This window comes from Mauremys mutica, chromosome 18 (genome assembly GCF_020497125.1).
Source record: "Mauremys mutica isolate MM-2020 ecotype Southern chromosome 18, ASM2049712v1, whole genome shotgun sequence".
In the NCBI taxonomy this organism is placed as follows: domain Eukaryota; kingdom Metazoa; phylum Chordata; order Testudines; family Geoemydidae; genus Mauremys; species Mauremys mutica.
This window is the reverse complement of record NC_059089.1, coordinates 15,399,721-15,427,578: the sequence shown is the minus strand read 5'-3', so window position 1 is coordinate 15,427,578 and position 27,858 is coordinate 15,399,721. Positions and strand designations below refer to the sequence as shown.

The 27,858-nt window shown below is 39.0% G+C and overlaps 1 protein-coding gene across 3 annotated transcripts in view; it reads left to right on the top strand.

Annotated features, from left to right (window-relative positions):
• Positions 1-27,858, top strand: part of CDK5RAP2 (CDK5 regulatory subunit associated protein 2) — a 101,093-nt gene that overhangs the window by 31,105 nt on the left and 42,130 nt on the right. For all 3 annotated transcript variants that reach the window (XM_044992162.1, XM_044992161.1, XM_044992163.1), the window contains 8 exons: positions 7,632-7,729; positions 12,731-12,861; positions 14,402-14,517; positions 15,914-16,042; positions 21,404-21,496; positions 22,262-22,309; positions 23,455-23,645; positions 26,407-26,866. In XM_044992162.1, the coding sequence (XP_044848097.1) occupies positions 7,632-7,729; positions 12,731-12,861; positions 14,402-14,517; positions 15,914-16,042; positions 21,404-21,496; positions 22,262-22,309; positions 23,455-23,645; positions 26,407-26,866 (1,266 nt within the window). The remainder of the gene's footprint in view (positions 1-7,631; positions 7,730-12,730; positions 12,862-14,401; positions 14,518-15,913; positions 16,043-21,403; positions 21,497-22,261; positions 22,310-23,454; positions 23,646-26,406; positions 26,867-27,858) is intronic.

The window sequence follows — 27,858 nt, the reverse complement described above, 5'->3', positions numbered from 1 at the left end:
TTTTCTTTGCTTTGAAACATAATACAATTTTCAATACCTTGTGACCTTTTTTGACCTTTTGGGGGTTGTGATCAACAAATTGAGAAACACTGACATAGGGTAATAGAATCAACCCATTATAATTTAGGGTAATGGAATCAGCCAGTGTAAACCAGGATTAACTCAGTTCAGGATTATTATAATTTGTGCAACTGATGAAACTTTTGTGTGGCAGGAGGAAAGAAACCAGCACTTGATTAATAATTTCATCATATATTTTCTCTAATAGCTGACTTCATGGTTTGAAAAGTGTATATTACTATTATTTGTTTACATCAGAGGTTGGCAACCTTTCAGAAGTGGTGTGCCGAGTCTTCATTTATTCACTCTAATTTTAAGGTTTTGCGTGCCAGTAATACATTTTAACGTTTTTAGAAGGTCTCTTTCTATAAGTCTATAATATATAACTAAACTATTGTATGTATGTAAAGTAAATAAGGTTTTTAAAATGTTTAAGAAGCTTCATTTAAAATTAAATTAAAATGCAGAGCCCACCGGACTGGTGGCCAGGACTCAGGCAGTGTGAGTGCCACTGAAAATCAGCTCGTGTGCCGAAGGTGGTATGCGTGCCATAGGTTGCCTACCCCTGGTTTACATAGTACCATAAGCATACTCTGCACCGAACACTAGTGAATTATGTGAAAATACAAGTCTGTGTCCCAAACAGTTTAAAATGTGAAGGCACAAGCAGGCAAGATTCTGTATAACGCAGAACAGATAGTTGTATGGTCACTATGGCTAGAATATTTCACTGAACGTTTTAGGTTTTTGGACGTGTTACTGAAGGAGGAGGAGAAGGGAGCTTGGTGTACTTCTAACAGGGAAGAGGAAAGAGTGTACAAAGTTGAGTGAGCAAAGGAGACAAAAGGAGCAGTCAAGAATTTTGTGTACAGTTGGGGCAGGAGATGTAGGTGGAAATGAAGGCAGATTTAAGGAAAGAATACTGTACTAAGTTAAAAGCAAAACTAGTACAGAGACTTCTGAAGTGGAGACATGTGGTGAGAACTGGAGGATGGATAGATAACATGGCGGTCTTTTTCATTTGACAATATAAAGAAGAGTTAGGATGGCTTATACATGTCGCCAGAAACCTGAGGTCATAATACAAAATCACAGTATATACATTTTGGTTACTATATATAGTACTCTGGTACCAGCAAAACAATCACACACAGATGTGAAGTTTTTAATCCTATTGTGAGACATTACCTACTGTCTCTGTCAATGTATGTTTTTGTTCTTTTAGTGCTTTTATCGTGTACAGGTAGAGAACAAATAGGTTTCATTTGAAGGCACACATTAAGTTTCTTGTCTTTTTCCTATTATTTCCGAGAACTGTTTAAATTCAAATCTCCAAAAGGCCAGTTAAATAGATCAACAAGAAATGCACAGCCACTTCCAAATAATGAAGCAGTAATCACTTCACTTGTTTCAGTGTACCATTCATTAGTGAAACCTGCTCAAGGATATACACCTGCTGTGCTATGTAGACTGTTGAATTAATTCCCTATGAGGGTAACACCACCATTTGCCCTGGGCAAACCCAAAATGAATTAGCAGAGGACACATAAGCACAGGCTGGGACTTAGTGGATGGGTGGTAAAACGTATCAGTGTAGGTTACAGTATGCGGCAAACCCATAAGCAGAAAAAATAAAACCTGTGAAAAGTCAGAGATTTTGCCTCTATAGTTATCTGCAAGAGAAACACATCGAACAAAACCGACTACACTTCATTCACATAGCTGCCCCCATGAGGAAAAAGTAAGATGCTACAATGGTGGACTCACACAGAATTAATGAAAATGAAAACTAACTGCCCCCTCTTCAACCCTACCGTCTCATACAGGTGTACAGCCAGAAACGAGAACAATGACAAATGGAGCTATGCATAGTAATGACCCAGTGCCAACTTCTAATCACTAATCCATTCTCTTGTGCTAGTTCACTCCTTGACTGAGAACAATACCTAATCAAAACCCATTCTCCTCTCAGCTCCACCAGTGTCTAAGATCGCACCCTGGAAGAGCCCATAATGGCATGTTAATAGTACATCTTTGGACACTGATTATCCAAAGCTGTGTTCTCACTGGCTGATTTGGCCTCTTTGATGAAGTTACAGAGCTGCACCGTCTCCCAGCCAAGTGCGCAGTTGGAATCTCATCACCAATAAATACAAGACACTAAATCCCATTTTTTAGTCTAGCTGCTGCTTTAAAGTTTAAGAAACTAATTTGGGAGGTGCTGCAACTTAGCTCTTAATATCTTTTTATTTTAAAAAAGTAAAGATAAATTTTAAAGCAACTCCTCTGAAGCACGGCTGGGTGCCTTGGCCAGGATGGGAGAGATAAAAGGCAGTTTCTAACTGAAGTTTGGATTCATGAGCCACAGTAGTGAGCTAGTGGAGAGAGCGCGAATGTGTGCACTGGTAATTAGGTTAGTCATGCAACTGCTGACTCCTCTGATATCTGTGAAGTCTCAGAATGATGCATTGTGGGGTTTACCACTAGAGAATGCAGAAATGCAATGGACTCCTATGTAATTTTGAAAATATTTGTTATTTCTGTACTTAATGCCCTTTTCCCCATTCTCGCCACACAGCCGTGTTAGTGGGGCCATTTGTCACACAAATGTATTTTAATTCAGTTGTTCGAACTTTGCAGTTCAATTTAGTACGAACCAAAAGCAACAGAATTTATGAGATGAGGCTCTTGCTCAATCCTTTAGATATGCTTCTGGGCTCTGGTGTTAAAACAGGGTTCCCATTTTGTAAAGCATGTGCTTCAGTAACTGGGGTCTAAATTGATTTTGTAGGTGTAAATAAAACCTGTATAATTATTGTAATGTAGCTTTTCTGTGCTAATGCACCTTTCCAAGAAAGTGAGCTACTTTATACAACACTTGATGCCGAAATAAGAAATCTCGTTAGGTGATACCCCCATGGTAAAACTGACTTCTCTGCTGGCACAAAGCACATTGCAAATCCTGTCATAAGCTCATTGTTTGTCTTTTGTTATAATTACTTCAGTATTTAGGGAGTTAATACTGTGTGATCAGGGAATTGAAGAATACCGTGTGCATACAACTGTGGTGTTTAATTTGCTGTAGTCAGAGAATTATAGTCAATGCACCAAAGCTATTGATATGGCTCGAGGATAGCTGTTGATGTGTGCCCTGAGAATTGGAATTGAGGCAGTTGTTGCAGTACTGCAGACGTGTCTCAACTATTGAAATTGATGCAGTGTGCACTTTGTTGCTGAGTCATCGTGACTATGGAAAGTGAAGCAGTTGACCTGTTTTTTTAAACATGTGTCTTGTCTATTAAATTGTGATCAGCACATTGCAATCATTGCATTCAGCCTGTTGAAGCTGAAGTTGTAAATGCATTACCAGGGAGGTGATTCAGTTCCTGATTTTGGTGACGTGAGCTTATTGCTGAAAAGAACCATCTTTTTGAGGTTGATGTCCATGCATCATCACACTTAAATGTTCTGTTTGTTCACTACCCTGCATGTGGCCGGATGATTGAAATGGGCATAGCTAGTGCATTTACACATTGACTAACTCCCCTGTATAGGAATTTCTGCCAATGGAGTAACACCTCTAATGCATATATAGCTCTGCCTTACAGAACAGAAAAACGAGACTGGTGCTTCATTACGGCATTTCCAACTGTTCTGAATATAACATGTACCAAGAAGAGTCACCAATAGGAACAGTTGTTATGCCATTTTTCCTCTCTAGACAGAGGACTCGGGGATATCTGGCAGCGCCGCTCTCCTAAGGGCTCCATGCGGTTTGTCTGAGCTCATTTCAGTGCAATCTTGGAGGAAGCTGCCCACCTCTGGGTGCCGAGTCACATAGGAGTTAGTCAGTGGGGAAGCGTAGGTTCTAGCCTCCTCTCAATCGTTCAGACTTCAACCTGCAGACATTTCCAAATGACTTAGATTCTGTTAGAAAACTCTCTTTTGCTTACATGAAGAAATGGGATACTCTTGTGACTATGCTGTTGTGTTACCTCCTGTGGAAATGTATATCCTTTCCTTCCATCACTTGCCATTTAAGAAATCTTTAGATGGAAATAGCCTTCCAAGTCCTCTAGCATCTCTACTTAGCAATGGATTTTCAGACTTGGGTTCAGACTTGAATGGATTAGGTTGCCTCCTTACATAGTCTTGTAGTGAAAGTTTAATATTTCTATCCTACATGTCTTGTAGCTATCTGCACTAACGTATTTGCCCTAACACTATATGTCAAGCTGTTTAATGTTTCAATAACTCCGATAACATAGTAGTCTAGGATAGGATGTAGGTTACATATCTGCCTTACTCTTCATGAACCTTTGGGGATTTGCTTGGAATAATTCACTCCTACACCTTATATAGGAGTAATAGTACACAGAAAAGGAGAAGGTGGATCATGCTATGTCACTTCATCCTTCTTGATTTTCAGAAATGTAAAAGTAACATTTCTTCACATTTTCGTACATTTGGATCTAACTTCTAGGTAGTTGAATTTACAGGTCACAACAAACTGGCGAGAGTCCTGACTGGTGCCATGAGGCTTGTGTTCATATCTCCTAAAACTATTCTAGTCTGAACTACATGTGCCATTTTAGTAATAATATACATGCTGTTTAGATTTCAGTTCTCTAGCAGCTTTGGTCTTGGTATTCATGAGGGATTTATTCTGCTGAAATCTCCCAATACTAGGAGATATAGGATGGTCAGTTCTAAGCTAATGAAGCCTCCCCTTGAACTCCTCACATACTTGTACAGCCCGGCTGTCTCTGTGGATTTTGTTTCTGGTGATTAATGACAGCAGCCAATGGGGTGAGGAAGCTTCCAACACAGACATGGAGCCTCCTTTTCTAATTGTGCTGTCAAAGATGGATATTGCTTGTTCAGAGAAGGATATTTCCTCACCTCTACACCCTTTCCACCAAGATGGTACTTTTGCTTTAACCAAGATTGATGTATGAAAGTCCTTAGGCATTTCTCCAGAGAAGACTAAAGCTTCAGGAATGTCATTTTAAGTTGTTTTCTTCTGCCACTGGTTCACTGATCAAACTTTTCCATGTGAATCATGGTCTATATATTGTCTGACCTCCATGCTTAGTGTTTGTCCTTGACACACTACAATTCCAAAGTTTTGGTATGATGTTCTGTGTCTGGCAACCTGAATTAATTTTCCTATATGCTTTCACAAGATACTTTTTGGGGACTCTTAACCATCCACTGGGAGTCTAGATTTACCCTTTTAGTTTTCAGCACTCAATTTTGGTTGAGAGTCAGCATCTCTGCTACCTCCTATTGTATTTACTTTATTGATTATACCATGTCTCTTTAAATACAGTAGATCTTGCTAATCTGAATACGTCGTTGTTTGTGGATATAAATTACCCTTTCATATGTATCTTGCAGTAGTGGCCAGAGACCCCAGTCAGGAGAGGACCACTACTGTGGTAGGGCATAGTACAAACATATATAAAGATATGGTCGCTTTCTGAAAGATCTTGCGGTTTTAAAATGATGTCCTATCCTCTTTTCTTAGTAAGCACTGTTAAGCAGATTCCTATAATGAGGTCTGAGAGGATCAAAATATTTTTCAAAATACAGAATGAGTTGAATGTTGAATATTTGCAAAGTATGAATTTTTAGCATAAATAATGAAAAGTAAACTGCAAATGTCCCTGCTTTTGTATTGGTTACTTTGTTAATTTGAAAAATTCAGTAATTTGCAACGACTCTTCACATCATTAGTATGAATTAATGAGGTTCTACTGTAACTGGGTCCTTGTTGCAATGCTTTGCTTTGGGATTGTAATTGGAGTACTAACAGCTGGTTGAAATCCACAGTGTAGGTTTCTCCTCTGTTAATGATCTGTTCACTAATGATAAAGTGTCTCTGGAGAATGTAGTTTCCAAGCTTGTGGATGTAATATGGAGAAGACAGAATTACCTTTAATTCTTGTTCTCTAAATGTATGTTGCTATAATAGATCAACTCTTAATTTTCTTCACAAAGCTGGAGGATTTGATTTTTGCTTTCTGTATCTTTGGTCAAAAAAGAAAACTGATGATTACAGGCACTAGGAGTTGTTATTCTTCCTCAACAAGACCAGAAAATACAGTGGTTACCATTAGAAAATCAAAATTTGCCAACTGATATCCCACAGCTACTCCAGTTACTTCCTGTTCTGGGCATGGGGAAACTTCTGATATTTCAGATATTTTTATGTAGTAACTGCAAGCAAATGTTGCTGGCAGCACGTATGCCACCTGCTGAAAGGGACAGCTGAGAACTCAAAAATCATAGAAATCTCTCTGAGGCACATACTGGAAGCATAGATCTTTTACAACAGTATGCCTGCAATTCTTGCTCTCAAAAGGTAAATCATTTGTTTTTCTGGAACAGATATTTAAGTATCTGACTCATAGTAATCAGGCTGATTGTTCAGGAAGTTGACTCAATGGATGCATGTCTCTGACATGTTCAGCCTTTGTCAGCCATTTACAATCCCTTTTCTTAAATAATAGAACAGGGGTTCTCAAACTGGGGGTCAGAACCCCTCGGGGGTTGCAAGGTCCTTACACGGGGGGGTCGCGAGCTGTCAGCCTCCACCCCAAACCCCGCTTTGCTTCCAGCATTTATAATGGTGTTAAATATATTTAAAAAAAAAAAGGCATTTTTAATTGATGGGAAGGGGGTCGCACTCAGAGGCTTGCTATGTGAAAGGGATCACCAGTAAAAAAAAGTTTGAGAATCACTGTAATAGACCAAAGTTTGTTGCTAGAATCCCCTGCCAATAGAAAGTTAATTTTATCCAAAATACAGCAAGTACTCTTTGAGCTATAGATGCCGACTCTGTGGGTGCTCCGGGTCCGGAGCACCCATGGAAAAATCTAGTGGGTGCTCAACACCTGCCAGTGGGCCCCACCAATCAGCTCCTCCCGCTGTTCAGCTGCGGGCAGGAAGTGCCTGGGATAGTGGGAGAGGGAGGAGCGGGGGCAGGAAGAGGTGGGGTGGGAAGAGGTGCGGCAGGAAGAAAGGGAGGTAGGGTGGGCCTTGGGGAAGGGGTGCAGTGAAGTGGGGGTGGGGCCTGGGGTGGAGTGGGGGTGGAGAGCCCCAGGGGAAATCAAAAAGTCAATGCTTGTGCTTTGAGCAGTGTTCTGAAGTGGAGCATGAAACCCTCAAAATACCTGCCTGGCAGATCATTCCCTGGTTTGTTAGTGTGTAAACTTTTGGAAGTGAGGAGGCTGGGGATGGCAGGGGGGTAGGAAGCTTATTTTGTATACTGTGATAAAAATGATGAACCACTGCTTAGATATGTGACTGTTTTATGGTAAGTAAGTAAGTAACAGAGCACTATCAGCCTTCTTTAATAACAATTGTTTTTAAGTAGCATGAATAGCTTTTAAATTCAATTCTGATTCTATTCTGCTACCCCAGCACTAGTTGTTCTTTTGCCTTCTCTTAAAAGCAGAGACTGACATAATTGTCATCTCTAGAATATATATAATTTTTTTTTCTTACGCGTGCACACACACTTAAAATCATTTTCTTGGATTAATATGAATTTATTTTTAACTCAGGAAAAAAAAGAATCTGAATATGAAGAGTTGATTCTTGTTTTAAGAAAAGAGCAGCACATTTATTCTACTCTAGTGAAGACTCTGAAAGACTCGGACAGGTAAATTATGTTTCTTCTTTGCTTGAATGTCATCTGTGCTACAATTTGGATAAGAAGATGCAATTCCACTGTCAAATCAGTGGATTTTCATGGGTTTACACTGGGCTGGCATTGGCCCCAAATGTCTCCTTTAAAAAGGGGGATGTGTGGACTGGTTTGTACGGTCCAAAATAGCCCAATCTGATGATTTTCAGGATTTGTTGGAAGGCTCATTTTCTCCCTCCAAACATTTGAAATTTGAAGAATTATAACGGTTGGGACTGCGAATTGCTCAAGGGGCTGGGGGATTTGTGGTGTGTTATGTAAAAATCAAAATACAAGTATTGCAACTTATCTCAAGGGCATCTAAATCATGTTGATGTGCCTTTTTAATACTTCTATAAAATGAAATAAATAAATCATGAGAGGATGCATTGTTTAGTGGCAAAAGCCTAGGCATGGAAGACGCGAGATCTGGGTTCTAACCTTGGCTCTGCCACAGATTTTCTGTGTGACTCTGGGCAAGTCAGTTAGGATAAAATTAAAAAAAATTATTTGGTCACTTAGGGCCAGATTGTCAAAGGTATTTAGATGCCTAAAGATGCACTGCTGGGATTTTCAAAAGTGCCTGTGAGTTTAACTCCCAGGAAATCAATCACTTAGAGGCTTTTGAAAATTGTATCCACAATCTCTTTGGGCACCAAAATGAATGGTTAGATTTTCAAAAGAACCTAGCCCATTTGAGGGTCCAGGTCTTTTGAAAATCTGACCCAAACCATCATAGTGTGAGTTGCGGGGTGCTGAGCCCTCTTGAAAATCTGGCCAAATGTGCCTTAGTTTCTCCTTCTTTAAAATACAGTGAATACTTACCTATCTCAATGTGGGGTGTGAAAATTACTTCATTAACTTTACATTTATAGCAAAGGCGGTAAGTAGATTTTTGGGGAAGTTTAAAAAAGAACATGATTGTATTTTTATAGTATGTGTTTTCTTTAAGGTATTTCAAAGTGTGTTACAAAGCATGAGTTAGATAAGATTTTGGTGGTGGAATGAGTGTGTAGCAAAGCATGATAGCCTTTATGTATTTCACAATTGCTCACATACATCTTTAGGCCATGTCTATACCATATCTTATGTCACTCAGGGCTGGGAAAAACACCCCCCCCCCCGTGAGCGACATAAATTTTGCCAGCATAAGCGCTCATGTGCACAGCGCTATGTCCAGAGGGAGACACTCTCCTACTGGACATAGCTACCATCACTTGTTTAGGTGGTTTTGTTATGTCGACGGGAGAGCGCTTTCCCATCAGCATAGAGCGGCTACATGCACGCTGAACTGCTGCAAGCTTGCTAGTGTAGACATGCCCTTAGACAGTAGAATCTGTTTTGTTGAGAGAGGAGTTAGTGGTCAGAAAACAGGGATTATTCCCTACTGTAATGGGATTATTGATTTCTTTTTGAATAGTCAGCTGACCCATGTAGAAGAGAGTTTGGTTTAACATCTCATTTGAAGAACATAAGAATGGCCCTACTGGGTCAGGCCAAGGGTCCATCCAGTCTAGTATCCTGTCTTCTGACAGTGGCCAGTGCCAGGTGTCCCAGAGGGAATGAACAGAACAGGTCATCATCAAGTGATCCATCCCCTGCTGCTCATTCCCAGCTTCTGGCAAACAGAGGCTAGGGACACCATTCCTTACCCATCCTGGCTAATAGCCATTGATGGACTTATCCTCCATGAATGTATCTAGTTCTTTTTTGAACTCTGTTATGGTCTTGGCCTTCACAACATCCTCTGGCAAGGAGTTCTACAGGTTGACTCTGCGTTGTATGAAAAAATACTTCCTTTTATTTGTTTTAAACCTGCTGCCTATTAATTTCATTTGGTGAACCCTAGTTCTTGTGTTATGACTTCTAACACTGAAACTCCCTTTTTTAGTATCAAGACTGCAGGGATTCGGTGTAATATTAGTAACCAGTACTTAGCTTTGATGTGGCACTTTTCATCTAAAGATCTCAAAGCCTCTTAGAAAGTTGAGGAAGTATCACTGAGCTCGATCCTGCACTGTTCAAGACAAAGGGAGTTTTGCTACTGACTTCAATGGGAGCAGGATCATGCCCGTTATATAGATGGGGAAAGTGTAGCACAGAGAGAGGAAGTGACTGGCTCCCGGTCACACAGGGAGGCTGTGGAAGGGCTGGGAGTAATAGCCAGGTCTTCTGACCCCCAGTCCAATGCCGTGTACATCGGATTGTGCTGCTTAAATCCTTGAAGCCAGAACCTGAAGGTCCAGTGTGCTACTAGGTAAGCCCTGCAGATAATGTCCACAGCCGTGCTGATTTTAGACAAAGAATATATCCTGGTTTATTTGGATTTTAGACAAAGAATATATCCTGGTTTTGGATGACGTTTTAGGCATTATTTATTCCAAACCACTTTAATGGTTACATTTTGGAAGAGTCCCTTTCTCAGAGCCACGACCACAACATCTCTTGTCTCCCCACAGCAGGGAATTGTTGCTTTTTTCCAGTAAAAGCATTACGCTCTGAAGAGGAGATGGAAGTGTGCTTACTTAGCTTTTAGACGTGTGTTTTATTTTTGCTGAGCATTTAATAGTATTGAGACCTTTCTCTTAGAATATATTCTTGAGTGAGGGAGAGTTGGTTAAAGCAATCGTTGTGGAAAAAATACTGACAGCAGCATGCTTGTCATTTTGTTGGAAGATGGAATGAAAATCTTTTTATACACAGGTCCTTAATAGCATGAGTTTTGCTGAAACAATTTTATTTACTATGCATTTATATGCAATGCTACTGCACTCATGCAAGTGTAATGTGCCCCAGTGTAATCCCCAGCAAGCTGGACCTAAATTCTGTTGAAATGGCCCTGGATTCTGAGCTACTTTGGTGCAGTAGGTTGGAAATTCTGCAGCAGCTTCATTTATATTAAAATATTGAGGTTCTGCATGAATTAAATATGAAAATAAATATATAATCAGTGCGTAACACCTTGTTATTTTAATATTAAATTCAAATTATTTTAAGCTGTTTCATTTTCAGTTTTCAATGTACTGCAAGGTTTTTTTAATTGATTGTTCATAGCATATCACTGAAAATGCTGAGGGGTGTGGTGGAGTAAACTGAAGCTTTTCTCAGCTAGATAGGGGACAGCTGGGTCTGTTGACATTCAGGAGGAATGGGAGGCAATTTGGGAATCTGGGATAAGCACATTAGGTGGATGTTCCTGCTAAAATACTCTGTAATTAATTTAGTTAATGTTGACACTTAAATTGTCATCTTTAGGTTTTGGAGTTAACACCCCATTGAGATAAATGAGACAATTTATACTTCTCAGAGCTATTTTTCCAGAGAAAAACAACACTTCAATCTACATTTGGTTCACATTTTCAAGATTATCTTTGTGACTGGTTCCTCCTAGGATGCCACCTGAACTGGGGTACCACTGAGCCCTCTGTGACCCACTGGCCTGGGCTCCCTCGCACACTGTTGCTGCTGTGACAAGTTGCAAAGCCCTCCAAGCTTTCACTTTCACCAGCATTCACACAAGTAGGGACACACCCAGTTGAAGTTACATGCAGGTGCTCTAACCACCAGCCTAGGATCCCAGAGCAATACCATCCTGCCCTGGTCAAATCTGGCCAGTATATGGTTTAACACCCAGTCCACCTCTCCCTCAATGTGAAGAGGACCGTGCACACTTGTGGTAACCAAGCTGAGATTTTCCCCCAGACACGGTAGTCAAATGCACACTGGTTTGGATTAAAACATAAAATAAATTTATTAACTACAAAAGGATAAATTTTAAGTGATTATAAGTGATAGCAAACAGATCAAAGCAGATTACCTAGGAAATAAACAAAACCGCAAACTGAGTTTAACATACTAGATAGGTAGGATATGAATTAGCAAATTCTCACCCTGAGTGATAAACAGGCTGTCAGATTCTCAAGGCACAAGCTGCCTTGGCTTTGCCTGGGACCATCACTTCCCTCAGTTCAGTCTTTGTTCCTTAGGTGTTTCCAGATGTGGTGTTTTAGGGCGAGTGAGGTACCATCATGATGTCATTTTCCCCCTTTTATATCTTCTTCTCACTTGCTGGAAAGCTCTTTTGCTGTGACCTGGGTCAAACAGTTTCCATTGTGTAGTGCTATCTCTGAGAGGTTTCTATTGTACACAGTTCCTGGGGTAATCCTTGTGCTTGTGCGCATTTCCTTAACAATCCAATAACATTGTTTGGCCTTTTTACTATTGTACCTGAAAGGCTGCTTTTGGATGTTTTCAACCTCACGTGTGTTCAGTAACACATATCTAGCCAAACTTCATAACTTCACATACGGTGATAGCACATACAATCCAACAAGACATTAATGTATAGCAGAGCAAGACTTTTAGAATGATACCTCACAAGGCATACTTTGTGCAAAACATATCCTAATTATATAACAGTGGTGAATAAAGGGGTGCCGGGGTGTCACAATCTTTATAAGCATAAAGGCTAGATACCTCTGTTTTTAAACAAAATCTTAGATTCTATAGAACAATTCTATGGCAAGGGGTGGATTTTGCCACAATTTCCATGACTGAAGTATGATGGAATACACAGGGCCATCAATATAGCATATTAGTGATATCTTTTGGATGTACTTTTCATAAGCTAGTGATTTTGATTTTCCTAAAAAAGAATTATTTAGAAGTTGGCCTGTAAAATATATCTACCCTGGTCAGGGTGACTTACAAATAATAGTTCTCAAAACTACTAGAAAGGTGGCATAGACATTAAGGTTTATTTTCATCTTGCTATGTAGGGACTTGTTTATTTTATGCATCAAGATAAGATAAGTGTATGATGAAAAACAATGATTGCTATTGTGGAATAGAGTCCTTATGGAAGCCTTGATGTATAAAAGATGGTGTGGTCGGTGTAACAGCAAAACATTTTAAAAGTTTTGAATTGAAACGTAAAAGAAATATTTTAAAACTTTCTGATTTCTTCCTTTTGTTTAGTATAAATAGCTTGCAAACAGAGTTGAACAATATTTTTTTGTTGCGAAAACAACTGGAGGAAGATATTTTAGCTAATCGGAATCTACGGAAGGTGCTGGAGGATCAAATTAAGGACACAAAAAACAGAGAAGGTTTGTCTATGTGTGGTAACATGGTCCAGTCCTTTATCTTTTGCACACAAGAGAACTGCTTTTATTACGCTCAGTTTGTTGCAATTGTGTAGAAAACATTGAAAGTAGATAAAGATGTAAAAAGATCTTTTGTCTGTTTTCTTACACTGATCATCACTGTGGGAATTTGTAACTTAGTGGCTTTCAGCATTCAGGATATAGGGACAGCTTTTATCTTCTCCTGCAGCCAGTGTTAGTAATTCTGTGGCAATTCTGCTGCAGTGATCATTTCAAGCTGCCTACAATTTCATATCCACAGAATTTATTGTTCTCTGCGTAAGTCAAGGATCCCTGGCTTTGGATAATTTCATGGGCATGGGATCACTTCCTGGTGATGGAATCTAATTCTTTCACCATATTTGATAAACAGCCTCTGTTTAGAGAAATGGATAGATTCTTCCTAACATGACATGCATTTTCAGAAGCAGAAAAAAAATAGCCAGTTCTATTGGAATTTCCTTGAAGCATGATAGACCAGTGGTTCTCAAAGCCGGTCCGCCGCTTGTTCAGGGAAAGCCCCTGGCGGGCCGGGCCGGTTTGTTTATCTGCCGTGTCTACAGGTTTGCCCCATCGCAGCTCCCACTGGCCGCGGTTCATTGCTCCAGGCCAATGGGGGCTGCAGGAAGGGCGGCCAGCACGTCCCTTGGCCCACGCTGCTTCCCGCAGTCCCCATTGGCCTGGAGCGGCGAACCATAGCCAGTGGGAGCCGCGATCAGCCTAACCTGCAGACGCGGCAGGTAAACAAACCAGCCTAGCCCACCAGGGGCTTTTCCTGAACAAGTGGCGCACCGGCTTTGAGAACCACTGTGATAGAGCTTTTTAATACAGTAGATCCTCAGAGAGATGAACACCAGAGTTACGAACTGACCCATCAACCACAGGAATAGAACTTAGATGTCTCTTTCCTACTCTAACCAACGGATTACATCCTCCATATATAAATAGTTTTACTGTGTACTGTGAGCTGTATTGGATATGAACAGGTGTTTCATTGTTTGCATAAATACAAATCACTTAACACAGTTATGTAGGAAAGGAATAAGCAGCTATCTTCTATTCAGTCTGTTGAGCCAAAGGAAAAATAAAATTCACTAACTTTACTTAAGCTGGCTTTTACCATTGGGACTTACAGTTCATTTTCACTAAATTCTGGCTCAAACAGAATAACTATTCATGCCATACTTTTCCTCACTGAAAATTATTTCTAAATGTAATGCTAAATATGCAAATTATAATTCAGAATTAGATTCACAGTGCATGCTGATAACCATGGAAAATACAGCATGTCTAGATGTCAGAGGCACAAAAGAATGTAAGGGGAAAGTTCTTTCAATTAAACAGAAAGCTTAGTGTGAGGGATGAAACATTTAACTCTCTAGTTCCTACAGTTTTAGTAGTATGCACTTATTTTAAAATGTCCTTATTTTGCATTTTTGTGTTGTATTCTCATATAAAGGAGTAATGTATCTGAAATGATACCCACTCTTGGTTATTTTGACAGATGAAACCCTTTCTTTTTGTGGAGATCAAACATCATATATGAGTATTTGCCTAGGAGAGCACGATCATTTAAACCTACAGGTAGACCATCTGTCTCTTGAAGAACTCAAAAAAAAGGTACAGATCTGTTTTATTATTTACTGTTTCTAATGGCTTAACTCTTCTACATTTATAGTTTTTTCTGTCTCTCACACAAAACTATTTTGATCATTTAGGTACAGTTGGGCTGTTCTGAAAGTATTTAAAAATTCTCATCTGTGACAAGAGGTCAGACTAGATGATTTGGTGGTGCTTTCTGGCCTTAAACTGTCTGGTTCTATATAAACCCCAAATCAATTCTTTTATCTGTAAGCCTCCCAAGAGCAGAACATTTCACAAATTCCTTCTTAATAATAATAAAAGATGTTGGTGATGATTGTTATGATTTGCACTTCAATTCCATCCAAGGATCTCAAAGTGCTTTGACAAATTTGGTGTATTAAGACTCACAATATCCCTGTGAGGTAGACTGCATTCTGTAGAAGGAGAAACTGAGACACAGAGAGATTAAGTGACTTGCCCAAGGTGACACATCAAGGCTGTGACAGGGTACAGAACCCAGATCTTCCTCTCTCCTCATCCTGTGCTTTTAACCACTAAACCATGCAAGGGTTCATCCTAAAAAATGCTTTTCAATATCAAAGTCCTTTGCAAATATATATTAATGAAACCTCATGCCAATCATGGCCAATGAAAAGATAGGTGAGTATTAATAGATCTACCTTTAAGATTGGTTAATTGAAACACAGAAAGATTAAGTGATTTGTCCAGGATCATACAGAGAGTCTGTGGCAGAATCTAGATTGACTCTCAGTCCTATGCTCAGACCACTAGACCATATCTCCTGTGTCTCTGAAGTATACATTTGGCTCTAAATCTGGGCACACTTATTAACAAAAGACATTAACACGCTAGGTGATTATAGGTTGTTAATGTCTGCTAAAGTGTTTTGGGACCTGATTTTCCACTCTGGTTTGCTACTTTTACATAAGTGCAACTCCATGAAGTTATATTGGCATAGAAATGGTAATTGATTGGAGACTCAGACTTCTTATTTTTAAATGCTTCTCAGTGAATGCTGCTACTCTGTTCCTATAACACAGCTTTCACATGCATCAAAATAACTTTTTCCCCAGTCAACCTGCAGGCATGATAGAACCTGAACCTTTTGCTAGTGAATTTTGCTAGTGAATTTTGCTAGTGAATTTTGAAACCTGAGCTTCACGATTGAAGTCTTCCAAATTAGCATTCTTTGAACACTGCTTCTAATATATTTGTATAATGTTACTGATTCAAATGCATACAATCCCTTGGGCAGTGATGGAAGCATTAAGCTTTACTGGAAGTAACTAACGTTATAATTCTGAAGTTTCACATATTGTATAGTGTTATTTAAAGGAATTTAAATCTCTCTGGTTCTTTGTGTATTAGGAAGAGCTTTATAGTTTCTGATTGTTTCCCTGTGTGTATTTAGGTTGCTGAACTCATCTTGATGGTTAAGGACCTGCATTCAGTTAACCAAGAGCTAAAGAAAAAACAACTTGGACTCTCCAGATCAGAGACTCAGGGGAAAGAAACACTGAAAATATTAAACCAGAATGAGGTAGGATCTCTATATTAAAATATTGTGCCTAATTCTCAGTTGCACTGCACCTTGTACGGTCACTTATATTAAAGCAAAGTGGGTGTAAAACACTGCTAGATCAGACTGCTAATATTTTATACTCCATTTTAAAATGATGTAAATAACTGTACAAGATGCAGGGCAACTGAGTATCAGGCCCAAAGTATTTTTAGTGTTCAGCAATATTTTCAATTGATTTTTAAGAAAACATATATTTTAAAATATTAATTGGCTCTATGATCTTTTAATTTTACAAATTTGCAGGTAAGAGTGGTTGATCTTATTTTTCAAAGAAACTTGCAACCTCCATAACATTTAGGTATCCCTCAATGGCTGCTTTATGCATTCCTCAGCTATCTGAGAACTGTTCTCACTTCAATGTGCAGTCCTATTAGGGTGTAGACCATATCTGCTCCATCTCCGAGGCCACGTAGGTCCCTCTGGCAACAAAATTGGGGTGGTTTCACTATGCATAGAGGAGAGGAACCTGTGTTTTAGGGATCAGTGCAACACAGAACAGTGTACAAAGAAGGGGGCAGAGTTGTAGAAGATTGGGCTGATAGACGTCCAGGGGACGGAGCATTGGGTCCTCTGTTCTTTTGCCTGTGGCTGGGGTTTATTAGGAGTAGAACTGGGGAAATTAAAAAAAAAAAAATCTGGCAAATAGTACATTTTCCAAAAAACACATTTCTTAAGGTACCAAAACTATTTGTGAATTAGGGTCAAATTTAGCAAATAGTTTCTGCTGGAAACACCCTCCCCCCCCCACCCACCCCCCCCGCACGAAAACAAACGTTTTGGAAATGTTGAAGTGGTTCATTTTGGTGTTTTGTTTCAAATTGACATTTTTGAAACAATGGCATTTGAACCTGACATTTTCTAAATGAAATGTCATTTCAACCCAAACAAAAATGTTCTGGTTTTTGTTTCAGTTAGTAAAGAAAATACAAAATCTAGTTTCCATTCGAAACTAGATTTTATTTTTCTGATTCAGCCATCAAACTGAAAGTACCCACCGCATAGCAGCTTCAGAGTCTGATGGAAAAGATTCTGGATATTGGGTCCCTATATTTGCCCTGTTATACAAGAAGATAAGGGAAATAGTGTACATGTCCAGTTCACTTTCATGGCTTGTCGTAGATTATTCTTGCTTTAAATGCTATTGCTAATACCTTTCCTTTGCTTCTTTAATTTCACCTTCCCTGTGCACTACGTACTGAATAATAATGAGATCAAGAGCAAAAGGAACAATGAGTGTGACCAGCATGTTCGATCTTGAATTTCTAAATCTCTTTAAACCCAAAGAACAGAAAATGCAGTGTTTACATAATACATTCCAGTTGTGTTTAAGTATTGAACTCATTTGCGGGCTGTGTGGCATGTATTGCCTAGGTGCTGCACAGATCCCTGGGCAGCAGAGGATGAGTTGATCATATATGCTGAAGTTGAATTGTAAAGACAATAATCAAAATTCAGACTAAATTTCCTTGCTTTTTGTCACTTAAGTCAGGCCTCTCAGGTTACTCTTAATTTAAATGTATTTTTAATTATAAATTAAAGATACTGCTTTAGGTACTTGGGATAACATCCATTTAAAAAAACAGTTAACTTACAGATTTATAGAATAACTAGGTTAGCACTGAAAGTCTAGTGGGTAAAATATACATTTTAAAAATGGGGGTTAGTACATATATATATTTCCTGTAATTTGTTTAGCAGTCCTGTAGAGGGCACTGCCCCCTCACTGATTCTACATTTGATGCCAGTGGCAGCACTGGTATGTGCTAAGAATATCAGAGCCAAGAATATTGTGCCCTCCCGTGCTTGTCTTGGTGCAATTGGAACATGAAAGGCCATTCACTAAAGAATTATATACGTGGACCTAGCTTTAGAATAAATAAGAGAGAAATTTGTAAAATAACCTGTGTATAAAATGGTGGTAAAGGCAAAGAGGCAAGTAAAAAATGCTATTCAAGTCAGTGCCAGAGTGACTAAGGTACTATTGAACCCCAAAGTTAAAGGCTCAGCAATCCAGTGTGTTTCATTTTAAAAGTTTATATGGGCCATATAATCAGTCCTGTCAGTAAAAGACCTGCTTCATGATTTTGGGCTATGGGCCATGATTGGTGAATTTGTACAAACTGAAAATAAATGAGAAAATACTGGATTCTGCCAGTCTTGGTGCTGCACTGGTATCTGTTAGCATGCACTGCTAAGAAGACACTAGTGTCTGTCCTCCGTATGAAATTTGGCAGGTTATAACAAGGTATAGCCCTCTTGGGTGCTTCTTAAAATGTACAGACCTTTCTTTTCTTTAACAAAACTGGAATTCAGACCAGATAAATCTGCACCTTCGATCCTCTGCAAGGCATCTTTCAAAAGACTGTCAGCTCCGAGTAGTCTGTTTCTTGGCTCCAAAGTGGTGGTGGTGTAAAGATAAACGGGCTGTTTTTGCACTGTCCACTGAGCATCTGCTTTCGGTGAGAGAAGCAGCTTCACTGATTCCAGCCTTCAGGGCTCCAGGAATCTTTGCAATCCAAGCATATCAGTGGTTCATTTAGGAAAAAAACGTTCTCAAGGTTTTCAGTCTCTAAGGAAATATTTTAAATAGGCAGTTTATTCTCAATAGATTTCCTCCTGGTGTTAAGCCACTTATTTTCTTTTAATATTTTGTTGAGCATTAGATTGTATTCCTTGGAGCACCGAAAGTTTCTTTTCAATCGCTGAGACTTTAGCAGCAAAAGACTCAAATTGCAGCCAGTTGCTGTAATGCTATACTACTTATGGATTCATATATTGGCCTGGAAAGGGGATAAACCCCAGAAAATGATGCTGATTAATAAAAGACTGTTGTTCTGTGCTGGAAGCTGTATAAATCAGGTAAGTATGAGCGCAAATGAATCTAACTAGCTTTAAAAATAAAGCTTGGCCTCCAGCCTCATTTTGAAAATCAGACCCTGGTTATACATTTTTTGATGCTTTAATTAGCTAATATTTTCCAATTTTTTAGTTGTAAATAATCTGTGAGTAAGCTTAGTGTCCATTGAAGTCAGTGGCTACAGTCAGACAAATTACAAGCTTTTCCAAAGCACAACTTTGCCTGTACATCACAGTCCTGATATGTAGCATCCCTGCTACTCCAGTTCTGAGACTGCTGAAAATGAGGATTTGGATGAAAATACCAAATTAATTCAAACCTGAGACCCAAACCAGGATTTGAATATAGGGCTCTAGAGATAAAAGGAAAACTACTAATACACTGCACCATCCAGCTCCCACTATTATTTTGTTTTTTAAATTAATATTTAAAATTCACACGTAAACAAAAGTAGCGTGATTTACTTTGCTGGGAGGTAGAAGGCAAAAGTGCTTTTCTCATTCACTGCTAGTACATATATACATGGTAAACAAGTCACAGTAAGAAACCCACTTATACGCTTCCCACTGCTCATAGAGAAAAAGATATGCACATATCCCTTGTACACATGCAGAATTCTCTTAATCTCAGACTGGATCCATACGCCTTGAGCCTTGTCTCTTCAGTGTGACACATCGGGGAAGCAGGTTTATCTCTTCACGTCATAACTATTAGCACTGCCCTGTGCATGCATCGAGGCTATAAATTCAACATGCACTACTTTTAGTCATCAGCTCCTTTCCTGTCAGTGCATCTCTAAAATGCTGTGTGCCCAAGGGCTCAATGAACAACTGCTCCCCTGGCTATGCTTAAGAATCTGCCTTTTTGTCTTTATTGAATTTAGGGTAATTTTTCTTTAGTCTAGGTCAGAAAGGAACTGACTGTTAGATGCACTAGTGTGATATTACTGCCTTTAAGGCATGTACATTATAGCATTGCTCCAAGACTAAAATCCTTGTCTAATAGAGCTATGAATCCACTCTCCCAATACCATGTATCGTCTGTAGATTAGATAGACAATATTACCTTCAGAAAATGCTACTTACAGGTAATAGATTCTCCTGTGTCTCATTTCCATTTCTTAATGAGCTTCCAGCACCAAAGTTCCTTTACAAAAAACTCTTAATCAAATTACTGAGAGGTGTTGCTGTAAAATAAAACTCTATTGATACCACAGTATGGGCTGAAATGCCCTAAACATTCAGTGTGTATGTTGCAAAAGCAGCATTACTGGGTACTTATAATCTGCCCAATGTTCTCTCTCTCTTCCCTGGCCCTGAAAACCATTCTAATCAGGAACATAAATAAACTATATGAGGGTTTGTGCATTGAAACCATTGTTGAACTTAGATGTATATGAACAAAAACATGGGCCAAACCTCTCCTGGAGTTCTACTCTGAGGCACTGTTCAAAGAATAGTGGAATGACTTCACTGCAGCCTAGTTTCAGGGGAGCCAAGTTTTCGGTGGAAAACTCCTTCCCTGCTTTCCAGTTGCTGTGTGAGGGTTTCTTGCAGGGACTTGCCAGAATATTGCCCCTTGATGTAATCAGATTAATCATTTGAAATTAGTATTGTTGTCATTGGAACCTTTTTAGATGCCTCTAGACAAAAGATTAAATTCTGACGTCTGTTGCTGGAGGCAAACTGGTGAGGGAAGCTGGGCTGTGGTAGGGGAGCATTCTGCCTGCATGCCTCAGTCACTCCCGCTGTTGAATTCTAACAGGCACAATGCAAGGGGTTCCTGGCCTTGCTCCCAGGTTGGCTGGCCAGCCTGCTTGGAGGTTTGGAGTGCTACTGGATAACGCTAGACAGCGGGTTTCCTCCTGTCTCTCTACTCATGGAGTGTTAGTAGCAGCATTCTGACTGGGTCCTGGGGAGGTAGGAAATGGGGAAAGAAAACATTCTTGGCATCCTCCTCCTTCCCCAAGGTACATCAGAGAAGGACAAAGCAGTATTTAGCCTACGGTGTAATAGTAAATCTTTTTATTGTTATGCCAGACAGGGTCTGCCCTGCTTAGCAAGAGGTTTTTTTCATGAATGCAGAAAAAGATCATAAAATAGTAGGAAATAAAAATAATCATTAAATGGAAAAATACGACAGGCACAATGGAAATCTGGCTTGGGGAGAGGAAAAGGTGTTTGCAGAAAGGGGCTAAATTAGCATTTCTGTACAGTTCAGAAGGATGTGCAGCAGTGAGGGAATGTAAAAATTCAGATTTCAGTGTACTATGTATGAATTATTTCTGTTTTTTGTATTAACTCCCTTTTGATCTTACTGGATAAATCTAATCTAATGTTTGTTACTTTGTATTACAGGCATTTTTTATTTTTCTTTTAAGACATGTCACTGACTTATTTATGCATGTTTCATACCACATTATTTTTGTGCTACATTTTCATATCGTTCCATACTTTGTATAGTTTCTTGAAAGAACAGAGGAAACCATGACGCAAGCTGGAGATTTTGACAATAAGAATGCAGAGAGCTGTCAATGTTCTGAGAGGACCAGCGAGGTAGGATTGTGTCAATATCATTGTATAATATTTTTACCAGAGAGTTACACGTTCTGGGTGCACAATTACAGCTATTTAACTTGATATATTACAGCTGGGTTTCTTTTTGCTGTCTGTTTAGCGTATACAAGTCTAGCCTCTGCAATTCCCTGTAAGCAGGTAGAGTCCCCTCCATGCTCTGAACAGAGGATACTCTCACAGGATATAATGCAAACACCTTTTCCTGTTTGATTTTTTTTTCTTAGCTTAAATAACTATAAATCATAAACATCAGCCTAAGTTTTCTCCCCAAGTTTGTCTGTTCCTAGGTTTTTCCCTGCAGGATCTCCTCTGTCCCAGTCCCTAGTTCCCTTTGATCCAGAGAGATACTCAGCCTCTCTTAAAGGGACTGATCCCAAGCCCCTTAAAGTATGTGGGAGTCTTTTGATTGTCTTTAGTGGCCTGTGTAATCAGGCCCGGAGCTTGTCTGGAGTTAATAAGATCCACCTGCTATTATGACTGAGCAAAAATTACTGTGCATCTTTGTATAGATTTCAAACACCTGATGTTAGGGTGACTCAACAGAAAACCTCCATTCCTGTGCCGGGTCCTAGAATCTGCCATCCTTTTTTACTGGTATTCAAAAGAGATATAGTATATTGTGAAAAACACATAACTAAGATAAATACTGTGTTTTCTGTTCAGTTCAAAATGGTAATATTTGAAAAAAATGACAATGTGAAGTGCCTCAAAATTTATAATTTTTACATATCCCTACTTATCTAGGCATGTCCTCAGTTGCCGTTGGATCATCCTCTTGATCTGGATATGCAGGTAAATGATACAATATAAATAGCCTCTCATTGTGTGTGGAGAAGCTTGTAAGTATGTACTTAAATCTCTCATTGCTAATGGCTCCAAAGTCAACAGGGTTCATCATGAATGGGCCCAATCTAAATCGTATTGAAATAAATGGAAAGACTCCCATTGATGTAAATGAGAGTTGCATCATGCCCCCTGTGTGCATCCTGAGTGTGGATCTGTGGAGGTTACTAATTCAGAGAAAAATAGCTCTGCTTCATGAAATAGTCTTTGCAGATCTTAAATGTGCCATGCTTTGTAAGCTGTGGAACCATTTAAAACACTAAAAAGTTAGTTTTTTTGAGTGTGCATTAAGATGTTCCAAACCACAGTTATGAAATGGCCTTTCATAACTGTCATCCTCTGAGTAGTTACAGAACCAGCTCTGATCCCTAGTCATTCCCTTTTTGCTGAGTTCTTTAACCAGATTGCTTCTGCAGATTCGCACTGGCCCTCTGTATTTCTCACTTCTTCACAATCTTATACTTAGATTTCATCAAGATGGAGCGGTATTGAAGGAACTTGATTGGAGAAGTCTTTTATTACTGCAGTTTGGAATGTTTGGATTGCTGACTGATGTACCCTCTAATGGTTTCTACTGCTTTTGGTAGTTCTGTGGCTTCTGAGATAGGTTGTACAGCTGATTCATGCTATGGCCATATGTATGGAGAATTTTAGAGTCAACTAACCCAATTTTACACACACAAGGATGGTCATTCTAAACACTTCAGACCACATTGTGCCCTTGGACATTCATACTAACAGGGCCTGCACACGGGCATCAGAGGGCAGAATTTTATATTTAAAGACACGTGATTCAAATGTGAACTAATAATGGAATGAATTACAACATGGGGGCTACAAACCAACAGCTTCATTAGCCAGGAGAGCATTCATAGATAAACACCATCAGGGAAATCTTCTTACTGCCAAACAACTGATCTCTGTGAATTAACCGTATCAAATTGATGTTCATTAGTTCCTGTATTAATAAACAGTAAGTTGAATGTCTGACTGCTTTATAATGTAGATTAAGACCATCAAAGATTGCAGCCCTGAACATAATAGAACTGCATACCTGCCTAATAAGAAAACATTTGCAATTTTCTTCCCAACAGATAGCTCCTTCAGACTATTCAGATGGCGTCTGCAAAGATAGACATTGTAGGAATCCAAATAAGCTTCGGTTTGAACATGATATAGCTGGCAAACACTTTGGCAGAATAGAGATGGGTGAACATGAAGCAGAAGAGATGAGCCTGCTCACATCTCTTTTAAATGAAAATGGAACATCTGTACTTGAATCTAGGTAAGCCTGAGGGATAGACACTACTTTTGACAGTATTTCTATTTGAGGAGAGAATAAAGTAATTTTGCTAAAGTGAATTTAGATAATGTCATCGTCTAATTTACCTGAGAGATTGGCAAGGCTCCTTCAGAGCCATTTCAGTCTATCATACAATTAAGTAATTACGAAACATACTATCAGTGGGAAGACATCCTTATGAAAAATCCATTACAAGAAAAGTTTTTCTAAAGATATTGCTTCATAGAGCCTTACTGTGGGAACTGATCTTTTTCAGGATGTGGGACTGGTAGTGTTAAAGGGCTAAAATAATAATAATAATACGTTGTGCTTTTTTTTTTTTTTTTTTAAATCCAAGTATCTCAAAGCACTCTACACACAGTGAATTAAATGGGAAAAAAAACCCCAAACACTGCACTGGTGTACGGACGTTGTGTGTGTGAAACCGGGGAGAAGTGACTTGCCCAGGATTATTCAAAAATGGTAGAGCAGCCTATATAACCCCGTAGTTCTGATTCTCCGTCCCCTGCTTTTAAATATGCCACTAGTCAACATTGTATCCTTCAATAGGAATTTCTTTAGCCCCTGTGGCCTTAGGTTGGAAGCTGAGGCTAGAGTATGGTGGGAAATAAAATAATGCCTTTAACCGCAAGTACCTTTCACTGTAGCTGACTGATCGGTAAGCTTGTTTTGCTTGCTTGTGAGAATACTTGTTTTTACTGACATCACTGAAAAGGAAGTTTACAGCTCTGACTGTTTTACAGCAGCATCTTTCCTTTAGCTTTTTCAACAACACATTAAATCTCTTTTTAAAAAAAAATTAAAAAAAAAACACCATCAAAAGCGTGAGTTTTCAAAAAGGGTATTTTAAATTGATTTTTTTGGGAAATATATGTAATTTAATGTTAAATAAGAGCAGATGGCCCTCCAGTGGTTCTCTGGCTGCATTCACTCTCAGAGCGGAGGCGAACTTCGAGTCATTCAGTCTGCCCTTGTGCAGTTCACTTCAAATAGAGACCCTCAAGTGAGTTGCAGCTTTGAATTCATTCCACAGTATAGAACTCTCCATGATATCCTTTTACTGTAGTTGGTCACACAGGAAAATCTACAGCCAAAAGACTGCTGGAAATAATTACCTGTTCCTCAGCATGCACCCCCAAAAGAGCAGTAAAGATATAATGTTAATAATAATTTTCACTTCATCTAAAGATTTCAAAGCACTTTACCAATACAACTGATTGATAAAGGTTCACAGCATCCTTGTGAAGTAGGTAAGGATTATCCCCACTTTACAGATGGAGAAACTGTGGCACAAAGAGGTGAAAATGACTCATTCACCGTGAGTAGCTGAGTTGGAACTAAGGCCATGTCTGCACTAGGAACACTTTGTGGGACAAAGCACTCCTACTGCTGTTGGAACTATACTGGCAAAGCTGTGCTTTGTACAGGTATAGAAAAAATCAGCCCCCAGGAGTGAAACACGCTATACAACAATGACTTATTTCAGAGGTCATCAACATCATTCCTTTAGCAAACCAGGAAAGTGATGTGATGTGAACTACCTTCCTCATGCAATGTTCTCAGTGGTCCCACCTCCAGGAGCTCAAAGCCCAAACTCTGATCTATCATGTGGCAAGGCATTAAACTGCCTATAGGCAGCTATACAAGCCCAACATGTGTCTTCTGCATTTGAAATCAGTTCTACAGTTGGGTCTACTCAACCAGTCCTATGTTTCTACATTACTATTCAAGCCAGCCAAGAAATGTAAATGATTTTAGTCATCAGGAAAATACTGAGTGGCAGATGAGACAATATTACTGTCTTAAAAGATGAATATATAATGTTGTTTTATTTCTTAACCTTACTTAAAAGTCTGGTAATGAGCAATTCTTTCACAATCATCTTTAGCACTCTTGTGTATAATCTTTTCTGTGTCCTAGTATAAATTACCAGATTGACTATGATGAGTCTGTGCTGTTGGGTAACTTAATTCTCATTAATGACATTAGATGCCAGAAAAAAAAGACATAAAAAGCATAGTTAGCATCCTCCATTTCAAATGCCAGCTGTATAAATGCAGTTGTTTTTAAATGCCTGTTTATATGTTTAGCAGCACAAACAGTTCTTGATTGGACACATTAAATCAGCTGTAGAATTTGAGGGTTGTTTATAATCTAATGTCCCTCGTTTAGCTTCTCTTTCATCTTAAAATATAGCTTTCTAAACTGTGGCCCCTGGTCCACTGGTTATCTGTGGAACACTTGCTGATGGTCTGTGGAGAGCAAGGCTGTCACATTCTGCTGCCTGCTCCTGCTTTTTTCCAGCTTCTGCATTTTACGAAAAGACAGCTGATTATATATGAAGGCCCAGATTTTTCAAAAGAACTCAGCACTCAGCAGCTCCCTTGTTTCCAATAGGCACTTCATTAAGATGCCTATAAGGGAGGGTAAGATCTTGAAAATCTGGCCCTACATACCCTCCTAATTTATTTTATGTAAGCAGTTGCTGTGGTTTCCACAGGTTTGTTATATGATCACAAATGGGAGGAGGGGATGCGATCTACATGATCACAAATGGGAGAGGGAAGTATCCACAAGACAATCTCTCTATGAAAAAGTTTGAGAAGCTTTGCCCTAAATCTACCGGAATCTCATAGGAGTCTACAGTATATCATGGCTCTACAAAAGTGTTCCTTAGGAGGTGTTCTTGTTTTCTTAAACCAAAAAAGCAAAACATGTATTTTTTTTTCCTCCCTGGATAAAGCGGACAAGAACAAATGAAAATCGTAATTGCACTGTTAGATCATCTGAGCACAACTGAGCAAGACCGTTCAAGTGAAGATATAGAGAATAAGGATGAAAAAGATCTTAGGCAAATGATTATTCAACTAAGAGCCGAACTGAGACATTTCAAGCAGGTCAATAAAATCTTAAAGCAGCAAGTAGAATTGAAATCAACTTCTGATGGAAAAGAGAGGCTTTATCCCGATACAGCTCCACAGGTTAATAAGGATATTGAATTGTTAAAAGTGGAATTGAAAGATACAGCTACACAAACAATGACTATAGAGGGTAATGTCATGAGACTCAAACATAAAGGCAAAAGAGGAGCCTCAGAAGAAAAAACAAAATATTCACGATTAAATGCAGAACTTCAACAAGAAAATGCATATAAGAAGGGTGAGCAGCACGAGAGACTTTCTGTTACAAGTAGAACAAATAAAGTAAGTTTATTTGAGATTCCCTTTTTAACAGTTCAGGGCAGACGTAGAGATGAGAAATGAAATACACTTTTCTCAAGTTAATCTTGTTTTTCATGTAATTTTAAAAATAAGTAAAAGGGATTTGTGCCGAATATATTTAAGATAATTGTACTTACAGTACAGTGCCTTTCATCCTATGCTTCAGTGTGCTTTAGAAATATTAATTAATTAAGCCTCAAATCTCCCAGGACTTGATACAAGTAAATATTGTATCAATTTTACAGGTGAATAAATTATGGCATATAGGTCTTGATTTTCTACTGCCTTTTTACTTGGCATAGTTGTTCATGAGAATGTAAAGTGTTTGTGAAAGTATACCATTCTGACTTGGTACTGTTTTAAGTCTAAGCAGAGAATTAGGCCTGGAGAATTGAAGACACTCCTTATATCTCACAACAAGCAGTCCTGAGTCCCAGTCCTCTGCTTTAAATGAACTTTTTACATTACCTCTTATTCTTAGACAAGTACAGCTACATTTTCAAAACTGGCCTCTAAAACTGGGTACTCTGATTTTCGAGTGCAGAGTACATTTGCATGTATAAGTCAGGTGTTGGACACCTAACTGCCTGATCTGCACATGCATATAGCTTATAGCTAATAAAATTGTGCATACATTGGTGTGAAAAATTGTGTCTACAGAAATGTATACATGTATAGTTGCATCAGCAACTTTAGAAGCTGTGTTGAGGCCACTTTGAAGATTTAGCCCTCGTGCAACAGACAAGCACAACTTTTGGTATTGTGGGCTACTAATGGAGAGTTTTGTAACCTCTTCTGCATAGGAAGTAGCCTGTGTGTTTGTATCGATTAAGAGGTTTCTGTGGGATAGCAATATCAGCAGCTCATTATTTTTCTCTGGCTCAAGCCCTAACATGGAACTGAAAAAAGTTCAGGGTTATTAACACATTTTAATAAAATAAAATAAAAAAATAAAAAAAAGGAAGCTATCAGCA